The sequence below is a fragment of the Magnolia sinica genome, chromosome 11, assembly GCF_029962835.1.
Source record: "Magnolia sinica isolate HGM2019 chromosome 11, MsV1, whole genome shotgun sequence".
Lineage (NCBI taxonomy): Eukaryota > Viridiplantae > Streptophyta > Magnoliopsida > Magnoliales > Magnoliaceae > Magnolia > Magnolia sinica.
In genome coordinates this window covers 661,781-675,175 of record NC_080583.1, presented here as the reverse complement: position 1 = coordinate 675,175, position 13,395 = coordinate 661,781, and the positions used below count along the sequence as shown (strand labels likewise).

Genomic DNA, 13,395 nt, shown 5'->3' with positions numbered 1-13,395 from the left:
AAGAGAGGAGACGAAGATGCAACATTTGGATGAAGATGAGAGGATGGTCTTCACCATTTGGGTTGAAGATGGGAGCGGTGCTCTGCAGGAGCATGGATTCACATCCAACACTTTCAACAGTCAGTGAAATTCCTTTCGAGTCCAATTTGAAAGTAATGTGATTGCAGAATGGAGCATCGTCCTTCAATATAAATTACAGAGGTAAATCCAAACTAGCCATCTCTCCTTTTCTTTTTACTTTTACTTTTTTTCCTTTTTTTCTTTTTTTTTTTTTTCTGAACAGCACCATTTCCACTTTGTTAAACTACGAATTTGCAATTTGATTAGCCAGTTCATCCAAACCCGGCCTAAAACAAGAAATGAAAACTGAATTCACAAGACACCGCAGTGCCTTGCGCATATCAGTGTAGAGGGGCCCTGAGACCTCGATGTTCAATGCCGTGCAGATTCACTGCTTTAAACACTAGTGGTTAGAGCAATCTTCCAACCTTTTCCCTTTTTTTCAAGATAATATACAGATATTAGCATTTTTCTGCAGCCAATTACCATAAAAGATCACATGGGTGACTGAGATCAAAGAACCAAACAAGCCAAGAACCTGCAAGATATACAGTTGAGCCCCCTTAAAACACCACTGGAAACCTTGATCTCGCAAATTCCAGCTATCAGTGACCATTGGAGAAATCAAATGGTAATTATATGTGGGATTTCTTTCATCCGATAGGGGCCTGTGCCCATGAAGACTATGACCCATCTGTTTCCCTAGACAGATCCGCCTTCTCCGCTCTGTTTGGATACCAGATTCCTTGAAGTCCTGAACCTGACGCCATCTGTGGCTGCATGAACCGAACATGAGAAGGCCCAGATGCAAGCATCCCACGATGATGAAACGGCCATGGATTTTGCCTCTCGTTTGAAGATGACGAACCAGAAAACTGAGATACCTTTTGAGCAGCACTACTCTTTGGGTCTATTTCAACCCTCTGATTGAAATCCATCGTTTCAGAGAGAGTCTCATTAATGTCAATGCCTCCATCGTGCTTCTGAATTTTCTCTCCTTCTGGCCTGAAGGGAGGGAAGCCAAACATGTGCTGGTGCTGGGGCAGCCTGTAGGCCCCTCGATTCAGGACCTGGTGATCCATATTCGCTACTCCATATGGCACCAAAGGTGGGCCACGGGAGTTGCTTTTCCTGTTCACCTCCTCTTTGCCTCTGGCCTGAGATTCCATCTCAGAAACTTCTGCCATTTTACATGGTTTCATAACTTCCGGCTGTTTTTCTTTATCTTGTTGAACAGCTGAAGAAGAAGGAATCTCAGTGGTGTCAACTCTAGGATTCGAAGAACGGCCTGAAGCGATCGTTGTCATGGGGAATGCCTTCTCAGGAGGAACGGCAGGTGTGTAATTGGGCGGGAGCAGATCGTCCCAATTCTCTAGAAGCTCTTTGTACACTTTACGAAGAGTAACTTCAGTGAGACCTGTTACTTTGCAGATCTCAGCCTGGGTTTTGCGTTTGTCTTCTAGCTGGCACGCGAGATATATGGCAGCCGCAGATATACTAATAGGGTTCCTACGCGTGCAGAAGCATTTGTTGATTACAACTTCTCCAATGTGCGTAGCAAGTTCCTGAGAAGATCATACCAAGTTGTCTATCTCTTGATGAGAATAAAGATTATATGCTTTTGGGGTGAAGTCTCTTTTCTTTTTCTTTCTTTCTTTGAATGGTAACAAATCGTGTAGTCATTTTCAATGAAAAATACCTGAGCAGACTTGTTGAGTTGAAGGAGAGTGCAGAACCTCGGCATGTGAACCGATATGGAATTGCTGTTAATGGGTTGGCTTAGTTGTAGGGCTTCACCGAGTATTTTGATGTACTTTCCAATCTCCTTCTGAGGAAGGTTGGCTGCAGTCGAGATTTCCTGTTTCAGGAGAAGCTGGATTAAATCCCCTAATAGTGACAAACATATTGAGCAGTTGTGATGCCAGCATAAGTTAGATCTTCGTAAGAATGCAAAATGACAGCATTAAACATATGCATACAAAATGATAATAAAATAGGGATCTTTTATTTCAAAGAAGTTGAGAGAAAATCTCTATTTTCTCTGAAGTGAGTCTGTCTACATTCCAAGTTTATGAATAGAAGTAAACAGTGGAAATTTAGTTCAATGGAGAATGCTTAAGAAATTTAGTTAGAGAGAGAGAGAGAGAGAGAGAGAGAGAGAGGTATCGATTAAAAGGAAATTCCCGATAAACATAGCCATGAACATCCGCTACTTTATTTACCTCATTTGCCTCCCCCTACATGGGCAATGAAATGTTTAACCTAGATGTAATAAGGCAGAACTCATTAAACACAAAACTGAGATCCAAGGCTTTATACATAGAAACCCGAGGTCAACCGGACGCATGCACATGCACTTGAAATTTAGCTTTCAAACACCACCTAATGGACAATTCCACCAATGAACACCACCTCACAGACAATTCCACCAGTGAACAATTGCCAAATGCAAAAGTTCACTGCCAATTATGGCCATCGAATCTGTACGGAAATTGGATACATTAATCTCTCTGAATTCTTTCTTTCTTTTTTTTATGAGGCCCACCTAATAATGCTACTTTTTATCCTTTCGGCAATCTCTGGCACAAACATTCTCTGACCATTAAAATAGTCAATCACTCTTCACTTTCCATATCTTTCAACAAACTGCAAATGGGAGCATTCACCACATAATTCTTCCTCTCCTTAGACGGACCCAGAACCCCAACTGAGGAAAGCTTTCCTCAACTCATTTTGGATGACCCAAATGAGACCAGAAAGAGCTAGGCATACCTCCCACATAATTTTCACCACCTCACAATGAATAAAGAAATGATGAACAAGTATTAGAGAGCCTATGTTGTTGACTTTTAAGATGGCGAAAGGTAAGGATTTTGCTGGTTATAAGCCTCAACTTTAGGAGAGACCAACGAAACCCAAATTGAAGCGAAGAGAGAAGACTCCCAAGTAGACTTAAGATTTTGAACGATGATATGGAAATTTTGCCATTCGCCACACGTTTCCAAGCTCTTGGACCATCAAAATTTCTAGGAATAAACACGTCTTCTGATATCTCTATTATTTTCCATGAAATCCCAATTTCTGACAAAGCATTAACATTAGTCGCATGGCTTTGTTCTTCATTGGGCATTTAAGGGTGTTTGGAAGCAACTTCAACTGGAGAAGACTTTTGAATAGGATAAAACTTCATTGTACATCTTATGAAAAGAATGGAGTCACTTCCTGAATTGTTCGGTTGGCTTTTAAGAATAGCTTTACATATGGTTGAAAACAACTCTACAACCTTTCCAATCATGGCATTTTACTGAATTGTAAATTGAGAAAAGCTATCTGAAATAGAAAATGACGGATTTAACAAACAGCAGTGGTAATGGTCCAGATTAGTGTTTGACTTGCAATATGTAGAACTAAAATGGAGTGTGCATAATAGGTTTTTTTTTTTGTATTTTCAGGATACCAGTTACAGAATGAAATAACATTACATTGGCTCCACTGTATTTCCATTCTTGCATTGTATTCAGCTTCTATCAAACACCACTTACAAAATTGCCTCCTGGCAATTGTATTTTGTATAAGCTAATCCCTTTCTCTATGCGTCCCCACACTTTGGGAGTATCCCAGTATCCCATTCTCAACCAGACACCATGCACAGGGGAGTGTGGAAGTTAATGGAGGGGTAGGGGTGGGATTTCAGTTCCCTGTAAGCGACTTAGAGACTAACGTTTGAAATTTTGGAATCTCTCCATTGAGAGGGAAACACTCCTCTTTACAATAGTCATGATAGCCATCACAGCACCTACAACAGAGAGGGCAGCAAAGCATCCATTACACCACCTACAGTAGCCAGAGAAGCAGACAATGGAAGAGCATAAGCCATGCCATCAGCCACCTTTAGGAACGTAATCCAAAAAAGATAGTTGTGATGTGATGCTTCCTCTTCTCCCCTTCTTTTTTCCACTAAGAGAAAGTGGGATTAGGGCTGTCAGTGGGCTGGGCCAAGGTTTGGCTTTGGCAAGGATTTGAACTGCTCAGGCAGGACCTGTTCAAAACTTTTATTTACATGGCCCACGCCCAGCCCATTAACAGCACTAGGGACTAGGCTGATCCATACATGTGGCCCGACTTACTTTGTGTCAATGGATCAGGCCCTTTGTCATGCTCACTAGAAAAGGTGGGCCAACTAATCAGTTATTTCTGTATATGTCCAGCCCATTCACTGAGTTGGTACACCTAATGAGTGTCAGACATACAAGGCATCTGAACGGTGCATCAGACACACTTAATGGGGCACCCAAAAAATCAGCTAGATGTAAACGCAATTGAGCCACACCATCAAGATCGGGTGTAAAATCATGAATATAACTAAAACCTTTAAGTCACATAGTGCGGCCCATATGAGTTTTGAAGTGGCCCAATTTTTGGGTTGTCCCTTTTTTCCATATGAAATGCACGTAATGAACGGGTTGGATGGCATGCAAACAACATGCCTGCACACAAAAATCCCTAGAATCAGTGTGTATCAAGCTCCTGATCCTAGAATCAAATTATTTGAACAATAATAACCTTTGATTTGTGGATGCTTGCTTTTCTGAATTATGATCTACGGTATTTTTCCATTTGGTTGTCCATCAAATATCCACTAAGAGTCAGGTATCAAATCGGTGTAATTTCTGATTTTTCAACAATCTTGAGTTGTTATTCACAATTTGTATGGTCCAACAAGAGTAACTTTTATGATACATGTAGAATTTCTTTGTGGCATGGATATCACTTAAAATAGAATCCTCCAGCTCACTAGTTCATCAATAAAGTTGGTCGAGGCAGTGCGGTGTCAATGAGATTTCGATCCCTAATTAAACTTTACTAGTAAAAACAAGAAAAATACATTTCCTTATAATATGCAGAATGTGGTTCTGAACAGGCAGACGTGTTCTCTCAAAAACAAATCTGGTCCATTAAGCAGGTGGGCCATGATGTTAGAAATAGTTCAATAAGTTTAGAAAACTTCAGCCACAAATTTGTTTTGTGAGCAGGGCTTACCTAAAAATTGGACCAACCTAATTCTCGGGGAAGAGCATGTAATAGCGGTAGTTTTTTTTATGAATGGATCATATCTCTAGTACTGATGCGACAGGCTGGGAAATGTACGGAACGTGCATCAGCTGCCTTGTACACGCATGTGGACTTAGCAAATCTCTCTTTATTCACAATGTGTTGCCTTGAAATGATGGTGCTTGGCTTCAACAATGTTTTACCATCCATCCATCCAATTTTTTCTTAATCAAATTACTGGTTGTCAAATGTCAGGTTAACATGTTTGATTTAGATTCCGGTATGGAATTTAATGCCATGGCTGCACCACGGCCAGTGCATTAACGATTGCTTGGCTTGAGGAAAACCATATGCTAGAAGAACCACAATGGCATCAATGAAATTGGATCAACACTCAAGCTATGGATGCAATTGTTAATGGACTAGGGCCAACATGCTACAATTGTATTCATAAGCGTGACGAGACCTTAATTTGCCTAAGTGACATGGTACCCAAAAAAAAAAAAGTTAAACCTATGAAGCACATTCGGCGTCTCTACAAACCAAAAAAACAAAAAAGTAATTTTCCTTTATACAATTAGTCATCACATTAAGAACCATGTTATGCAGCAACATTTCAAATATTCCAAGGAAATAATTAATTGCTACTTCAGCAGGGTACTTCACACAATCGTTGAGCCACATAGCAAACTTTTGAAACCACCTAGGTGGTTCCCGAAATAATGAATGGTACAAGGTTTTTAATGTATTTTCAAGTTAGTAAGTAGGTATTTTTCATTTTATAATTGCCATCTTAAAAACTAAAATAATAAACAACTCATAAGCTATAGTTCCCTCTTTTAACATTATGTTCCAACCATAGACACACATACATTCCAGCAATGATCCCTTTAAAGGATCGAGCTAAGTGGCGTAATTGAAAGGGATCAAGATGTTCCGTATCCGTTATGATACGCCCATAAAGGCCGATATGTATAGGTAACAACCATGACCATTACACGATACGAGGGTGAAACGGGGGCAGTTGGTTTTTTGGGATCATATCAGCCGTTACAGTGGCCGTAAAGGCCGTTACAGGGCATAACGACTGTTACCCTCGTAACGGTCGAAAAATGGCCACTTTTTTCTATTTAAATCCATTTTTCTCCCCCTTTTTTTACTTGTCTCATTCCAAAAACTCTCCTATATAATTTTACAATAGATTTTGATCACTCTTACTATAGTTTTTAATATTAAAATCATAGATTGAAGTGGTTTGAGGGAATAGAAGCTCCGATGGCCTTTTTTTTTTTCAAAAAATTGATAAAGTAGTATTTATGCATTTTTTTTTCTTATTTCTAGTTTTAATGCTTGATTGTGATGTGTAAACATTAGATAGATATAATCATGTTCACAAATTCACTAGACAACCTGATACAACACTCTCACCAAAGACTGGACAGTTACACTATCATAAACATGTTCAAGACAAAAAATGAAGACGTTTTTGGAATATTTACATTATTCTTGATTTTCTAAATATTTTTTCAGAATTTTTCGGGCAAAAGCAAATTTTCAACCGTTATGGTGGTCGTAACAGTTGTTACACCCCCATATCAGCCGTTATAGCTGATACTCGTATCGGTAATGGTGGTGACCATTACGGCCACCATTACCGATACGGAATACCTTGAAAGGGATTTATTTCCCTGAATGTGCTAACAAGCTACTCTTTCGATTTAAATTTTCAATACGTACAAACGAGGTTGGAAGGATCAACATCGGATTCATGTATACTGACAGATGCTCTCACACGAGAAGACAAATTGACTGCCTCAAAAGTCAACCCCACCTTTAAAAGAAAAGAAAAAAAAAAAACTCACATCAGCCCATACGTAACTACTAATAAATATGTAGATTAAAATTAATGACTTCCAACCTATGTTCCTTGTAGGTAAATACTAATTAGTTGATGCTAATTTTCCAAACATGTCCCTTTTTTAGCATCATTTCGTGGAGTTCGACATCATCTAGAGGAATTCAGGCAAAGTTGTGAGCCTAAGATGGAGGAGTTGTTTAATCTTTGGGATTCATCGTTATAAAATGCCATAGAACGTGCCTCTAGAATGTTGAAGGCACAATCTCCTATACTAAAGACAGACCCAGCTTGTCCAATAAATATACAGGTGAAGATAGTTTTCGCATTTGTATCTTACATAATAAAATTATAAACAAGAGTCATGATTCATAGCCTGATGTGGAGAATAACAATGATAGCAATGATTATAAAAATGGAGGTAATGTGGACAAAGATGAAGTTAGTGAAAAAGAGAATGAAAGTGGCTTAGAAAATGACTCCACAAGGACTAAAAGAGAGAAACCGAGATGAAAAGAATTTAGACTAGGGCTTGTGTTTGTTGTGTGAGCAAATTATAAATCAAGACAGAATGTCAATTGATTGTTTTCTGAAAAAAATGTTTACTTGAATATAAATGTTGCACTTATTGTTACTTGGCATATGAATGCATTATTTTATTTTATTTTTCATTTCATGTAACATTCCTAGCACCATTTCTACTTTGCTTTCATATATCTTATATAGCTTGCAAATGTGTGATTATATAAAGCATGTCGCAACATTCAAGGGCAAGCAGCAGTAACCGAAAGGCACAAATCAATTGAACTCTATACATGGACGGATGTATGACAAACGTATTAGTCAAGGAAGTATTATCAAGGAAAAAATCCGATAATTCTTTTAAAGAAGTTACTATGAATAAAGTAGGAAAATATGAAAGACATATTTTGTGTGCAGGTGACTGCTGATAACTGTAAGAACCGATTATGTGCATTGAAAAAAATAAAAAAGAAACTATAAGTTGAAAACGATTGCAATGAGCAAAAGTGGCTTCAACTAGGATGAAGAAAGAAAATGTGTGACTGTTGAACCAAAAGTTTGGGCTGAATTTACCAAAGTGGATAAAAGAACATTTAATGTTCAACATATTCTTATGACATACTTGTGGAGAGTGTTTCATTTCTGAACTCTTTTTGTTTCATGGAGTGAAGTCCAAAAAATTAGAAATAAGCCATGCCCATGGTTAAAGGAGCTTGAAATAATATGTAGAGACGATTCTGCTATGAGCAATACAACATGTACTCCAGCTAAAGCGCACAGAGAAGATATCCTCCAATCTCACTCCATGGATGACATCCCATAATCCCCATACCCCTCCAAATCATATGCACCATTTGCACCCATGGAATCTCAACTGCAGGGCCAGCAAAGAAGAAGGTCACTCTCACGATGAGTGTCATGCAGAAATCTGTTGGCCTCTGCCAATAAGAGACGTGCATTTTTTTTGCAATCGAAACAGTGGAAAATTTGTGGGAGGAGTTGGGAAATTTGACAACCATAGATGAGGAAATGGTGTATAGGGCCTGTTCATTCCCTGCAGAATGATCGCATTTAGCCGAGACATTCCTTAATAGAGTAAACCCCAGCGAGAAACATATACAACTAGAGAAAATGATTTCAAAACAAACATTTTTATTGACGCGCTTTATTTGTTGGTAGTGGATTGTGCTAATGAAGACATGTTTAGGTTTATTATTAATATTTTAATTCCATTGTTTCTTATATTAAGTTATTGCTCCACATTACAAGCATCTCGAAATGTTGGCTCACTTTTGTATCCCATTCGATGATTGGTTTAACCTAAAAATCAGCTTAAATATTCATCAAGATAGAGCTCAACCTAATGCCATATTCTATGGCAAGGTTTCTTATATGATTAAAAGATTTTGGAACGATTCAATACTCCAAGCACTGGACTTTGAGGTGAATGTCAGTTACAACTCAAAATCTTGCGGGCATCCAAACAACCCCTAATCCTCCAATTTAATGGCCACTGATCCAGACAATCCAATCCATTGATTAGTTATGGCTGATCCACTAAGAAATCCTAACAGTAGGAAATAGAAGCTCTAATTTATTGGATTTAGCATAAAAGAGAAGGAAACTAAATTACTCGGAAAAAAAAAAAAGAGCCTGACAGCTGAAAAATAAGTAAAAACGAAACAAAAGCTTAATTTCTACCAAAATCTTAAGTACCCAAATCACAGAACAGAATGAGGCAAGACAAAGTGGCAATACCTGCAGCGTCCTGGGCTCCTGGGCCTCACGGATAGCCTGCACGAGGGCAGCGGTGGCGAGCGCCTCAACACTGCGGTTTCTCAAACAGGTGGTGGAGGAGCAGTTGCGGAAGAGCTGGAATGCGTGGTCGGAGATGTCGCGGTCAACGCCCAGGATGGACGCGACATCCACAATCTGGAGGTAGGCCCGGAGATTGTCGACGACAACGACAGGGCCCGTGCCCGGTGCCGGCGCAGGTGACGAATTGGGGTTGGGGTTTTGGGAGGAAGAGTCGAGAAGGGAGCGCTCAAGCTCGGCGAGGTGGCCAGAGAAGGAGAGAGAGGAGGAAGCGAAGATTGGGGTGTGCTCGAGGGACCAGGTGGAGAAGGCGGTGATGAAGCCGGTGGGCTCGAAGGGATCTTCTTCTTCTTCTTCTTCTTTGACAGTGGCGATGCCTTGGGCTTTTTGGTGGGCCTGTGGGCCCAGGAAGAGGTCGGGGGTGACGAGGGAGAGAGGGGAATCTACGGCTCGGAGGAGGAAGAGATCGTGCGGTTGGGATTGGCGCTCCTCCACCACTCGACCGCACGAGCTGCACTCCGTCACTGACCTTCCCCAGGGGGTGCTCACGCACCTCCCCTGCGCACCAGAGCAGTACGGGCAGCTCATCCTCCACATTTTCCAACTGTCGGAGGAGCTGCTGAGAGCTACCTGCGGTTGGGAGGAGTTTTTTTCTTTTTTGCCTTTTCTATTCCGTGCGCCGTCGTTGCTAATGTGCGCCGCTGGATTCTACGTGCTCAGTACGCCATCTTTGCTATCGTGCGCCGCTGGATTATTCGCCCCAGCCGCTCCCATCCGTGTTCTCTCCTGCATGTAATTTAAACCTGAAATCCTAGGAATTACAAACTCGAAAAAAATAATAATAATAATTTCACTTGCCTGTCAATGGGCCGGGTTAGGGCCGGGCTAAGCTCTATCTAACTCCTCCCGCATTGTTAAAAGTAAGTCCAAATTCAGCTAGAGCTTATGATGGGCTAATATAGTCCAACCAAGCCCGGCCCAAGCCCGAGCATAATAGCTAAAATTAAGGAGAGGGAGAAAGAGATGAACTTACCCGCTCTTAAAGTAAGGATGCGACAAATGCCGCCTTTCTCTACCGCTTGATGACGGCTTCTTCCCATTGCAAATAGAGGGAAAGAAATGGTATGCTTTTGTTGGAAGTGAAGGTGAGAGAGATGGGAATGGGGATTGATGTTACTACTGCCTAACAAGATGCATTTGAGAGTAGGCATCATGATGGACGTCTTCTCCTCGCAGATCAGGCCTGAGTAGAGGAGATTAACGAGGACCATTGATTCCTTCTTCTTTTTTGGCTTTTTTGGGGGCTTATGCTCTTGGGAAGTCTCTGCTACTGCCTGGCCAGTCATTTTGGGGATAATACTAGAGGGAAATTTGATTTTATAAATTTGGAATGTGATGCTAGGGGAATTTTGATTTTCAAATTTTGGAGGATAAAAGGGGTTTGCTTAACCAGTAAAAACATGTAAATCCTAGTGGGTTGGGTCGAGCCCGGCTGACGGGCTTTCAGACATTTCTGTTCAAGACTGACCAATTTAAAAACGGGACTTTCCAGCCCGATCCCAGAAGCCTGACGGGCCAAACTGGCCCATTGACTCCCGGAAGTCAATTATAGCCGTAGCGTTTGAAAATTTTGAATCTCATTGTAACCTCTGACGATCTCTATACTTCCAGCTGGATGTTACAGTTTTTCAGTACATCTGAAATCCTCAGGGGAAAACATACACACACACACACACGTCCTTTCATGTCATTCTCTTATATTTTTAAAGCCTCCAACTCATAACAACTCATTCTTTTTAACTAACACAGTTCTCAGTCTCATTCCACATGATGAAATCATGTCTTGCCACTCATCCATCTCAACAGTCACATTTCAGCTGCACTCATTCTTTAAATACGTGGTTCTTTAACTTCTAAACATTTTCTTTTACAAAGCATAACTGGTCTTACAGCCATTTACTAATTTTTCTTTTAAACTTGAGTAGTACATAACGATCACCTAAAACTCCTGCTCTCAACTGCACACGACCAATTAGCCAATTATAAAATCAAATTAGTGTCAATCTCGATTGATTTGAATGATAAGAGAACATTGGTCACTTCATTTGCTAGATTCTCCGATAGGTCATGAAAGTGTTTGGCTAATGTCACAGACTGCATTGGCATCTTCCTTGGGTTGAAGTTGGCATCTAAACTATGAATTTCTGCACTTTGAGTGGAAGGGTGACCCCCTGCTTAGTCTCATCCTCATTCCAGAAGATGGTGTCGAACTGGAGATCCGCCTGCCTTCTGTAGAGCCGCCGCATCCTTCTTTGAGAAGATGACTTAAGTCACCGATCAAGCACATCTACAGTGAGGAGTGTTGCAGCAGATATTTTGGTCAGATCGACCATGTTTAATTATAGGAAATGGAGGAGTGTGCCTTCTATATATCTTTGCATATTTCTATTACGATATAACTTCGGAAGCAAGGGAACATTTTTGTTCATTTAACTAGTTTTTATGAGACTTTAAGATTTTACAAGACATTAAATGAGATTTTTAAGATAGATAAAAACATTAATGAAATTTCAAAATCTGTATACTTATAAACCAATGGCTTGGATCTATCCACGTAGACAAACAGTTTGGATTTTACCTACTTCTCCCCCTGCTCTTTTTTTAGTGCAAGTAGCATGCTCTCCCGTCTAGATTCGCTTCCCTCCATTTTTCCATCTCCCCTTAAAAATCTCTCCCGATTTCACTCCCTACCTCTCTACACTCCATTTTCCCACCTCCTCTTAAAAATCTCTCCCAACCTCTCTACAAGGCATTGAAAGAAGAAGAAAGGCATGTTTGGGTACCACTTAAAAATGAGTTTATCTCATTTTAGTTAATATTAATTATTTGCTAAGAATCATTTTTCACAGAAGTGGTGGCTCATTAGCTTTTAATCCCTACTAAAAAAACGATCTCTAATAGATAACTATAGTTGACTAAAATGAGACACTAATGTTCAGCGGCATCCAAAAAGGCCCCAATGTGGCACCCCTATTTGGACAGTTTCACCTTCCATTTACCAATATGCAACATTTGCAACAGGCCCAGTTCGATGATATTGACCTTTCACTTGGTGGGCCCTATCATAGATGGAAGTATACAAATATCAATCATACTGGTCTCTAACCATTAGATATTTTAGCCTTACTAACATGAACTTTGCTATTTAAAAAATAAAAAATAAAAAATCATAACCATCCATATGAAAAGCTACCAAATGAAGGTTTGGATCTTTCACTCTGAGAGGTTTTTCAGGTATCTCTCATCCAATGTGGGGCTCATCAAATCTACAGTCAGGATCACCTAGCGATGGGCCCACAGGCAACAGTGCTACACCGCATAAAACTCTGCAAATTGGGAAGGCTCAACATAATTCAGCAAGGACTCCCGTTGTAGCACCATGGTTGGCGATCCAATCAGCCCCGATATTAGTGGTAGATGCCCCAAACTTTCTGGATTGGGACTTTCCAACCCCTTGTTCCGTGGCCCAAATATAGACGGTGGAGAAAAGAATAAAATAACAACCCACATTTCAACCGAAAATAAGCCAAATATTAAACGAGCAGGATCTCTCAATCTTAAGAGATTTTGAGGATGTGGCCCAGGCGTATGGAAACAACGCAAATTGGACACTATGATTCCTTGATTGATACATGAGAAGTTGGATGTTCCGACACCTAGTGGGACAAAGATCATTGACCCTGCCTTAACCATCTCAGCCGATCAGACGTTTAGAATCTTGCAAGCAGTTGGCTGCAACCACCTGCCTACATCCCAGAAGACGAGAAATGCTCAACTCTATTTGAAAACAGTATCTCAATATGATTTTATTGAAAATCTATCCCCTAAACCCCTCTCTTAATTGCAATTAAAACCCTTTCCCTGAGAAACAGTTGGCACAACGAAACACCTCTTCAGCTCTAGAAATCAAGGCCCACCTACTATCACAAAGATCGGGAGGCTGTTTAGTTGATTGAGGGAAAAAAAAAAAGGGAAAACCATTCGCCACATAAATCCCACTTAAGCACCAAGGAAGCTCAGTTAATTGAGAA

The 13,395-nt window shown here is 40.3% G+C and overlaps 2 protein-coding genes across 3 annotated transcripts; both read right to left on the bottom strand.

The window, feature by feature from the left end:
• Window positions 1–355: 355 nt before the first annotated feature.
• Window positions 356–10,067, bottom strand: LOC131218508 (plant-specific TFIIB-related protein 1). The gene is made up of 3 exons (XM_058213073.1): window positions 9,248–10,067; window positions 1,760–1,918; window positions 356–1,625 (listed from the first exon to the last, which is right to left on the bottom strand). Exons 1-3 carry the CDS (start codon window positions 9,899–9,901, stop codon window positions 744–746), a joined length of 1,695 nt encoding a protein of 564 aa, XP_058069056.1. The 5' UTR covers window positions 9,902–10,067; the 3' UTR covers window positions 356–743.
• LOC131218510 (uncharacterized) lies at window positions 9,974–10,988 on the bottom strand. Of its 2 annotated transcripts, none has more exons than XM_058213077.1 (2): window positions 10,338–10,988; window positions 9,974–10,107 (listed from the first exon to the last, which is right to left on the bottom strand). In XM_058213077.1, the coding sequence occupies exons 1-2, from the start codon at window positions 10,648–10,650 to the stop codon at window positions 10,013–10,015; spliced, it is 408 nt and encodes a 135-aa protein (XP_058069060.1). In that variant the 5' UTR covers window positions 10,651–10,988; the 3' UTR covers window positions 9,974–10,012. The 2 variants fall into 2 exon arrangements, with proteins under 2 accessions (XP_058069060.1, XP_058069061.1); XM_058213078.1 differs by having other exon boundaries at window positions 10,001–10,090.
• Window positions 10,989–13,395: the final 2,407 nt, after the last annotated feature.

Coding starts and splice junctions, on each gene's coding strand:
- LOC131218508 (XM_058213073.1), bottom strand. CDS start 9,901: ATGTGGAGGATGAGCTGCCCGTACTGCTCTGGTGCGCAGGGGAGGTGC. Junction 1,919..9,247: donor AGGAGCCCAGGACGCTGCAG/GTATTGCCACTT, acceptor CTCCTGAAACAG/GAAATCTCGACTGCAGCCAA. Junction 1,626..1,759: donor AACTCAACAAGTCTGCTCAG/GTATTTTTCATT, acceptor TGATCTTCTCAG/GAACTTGCTACGCACATTGG.
- LOC131218510 (XM_058213077.1), bottom strand. CDS start 10,650: ATGACTGGCCAGGCAGTAGCAGAGACTTCCCAAGAGCATAAGCCCCCA. Junction 10,108..10,337: donor CATCCTTACTTTAAGAGCGG/GTAAGTTCATCT, acceptor CTAGGATTTCAG/GTTTAAATTACATGCAGGAG.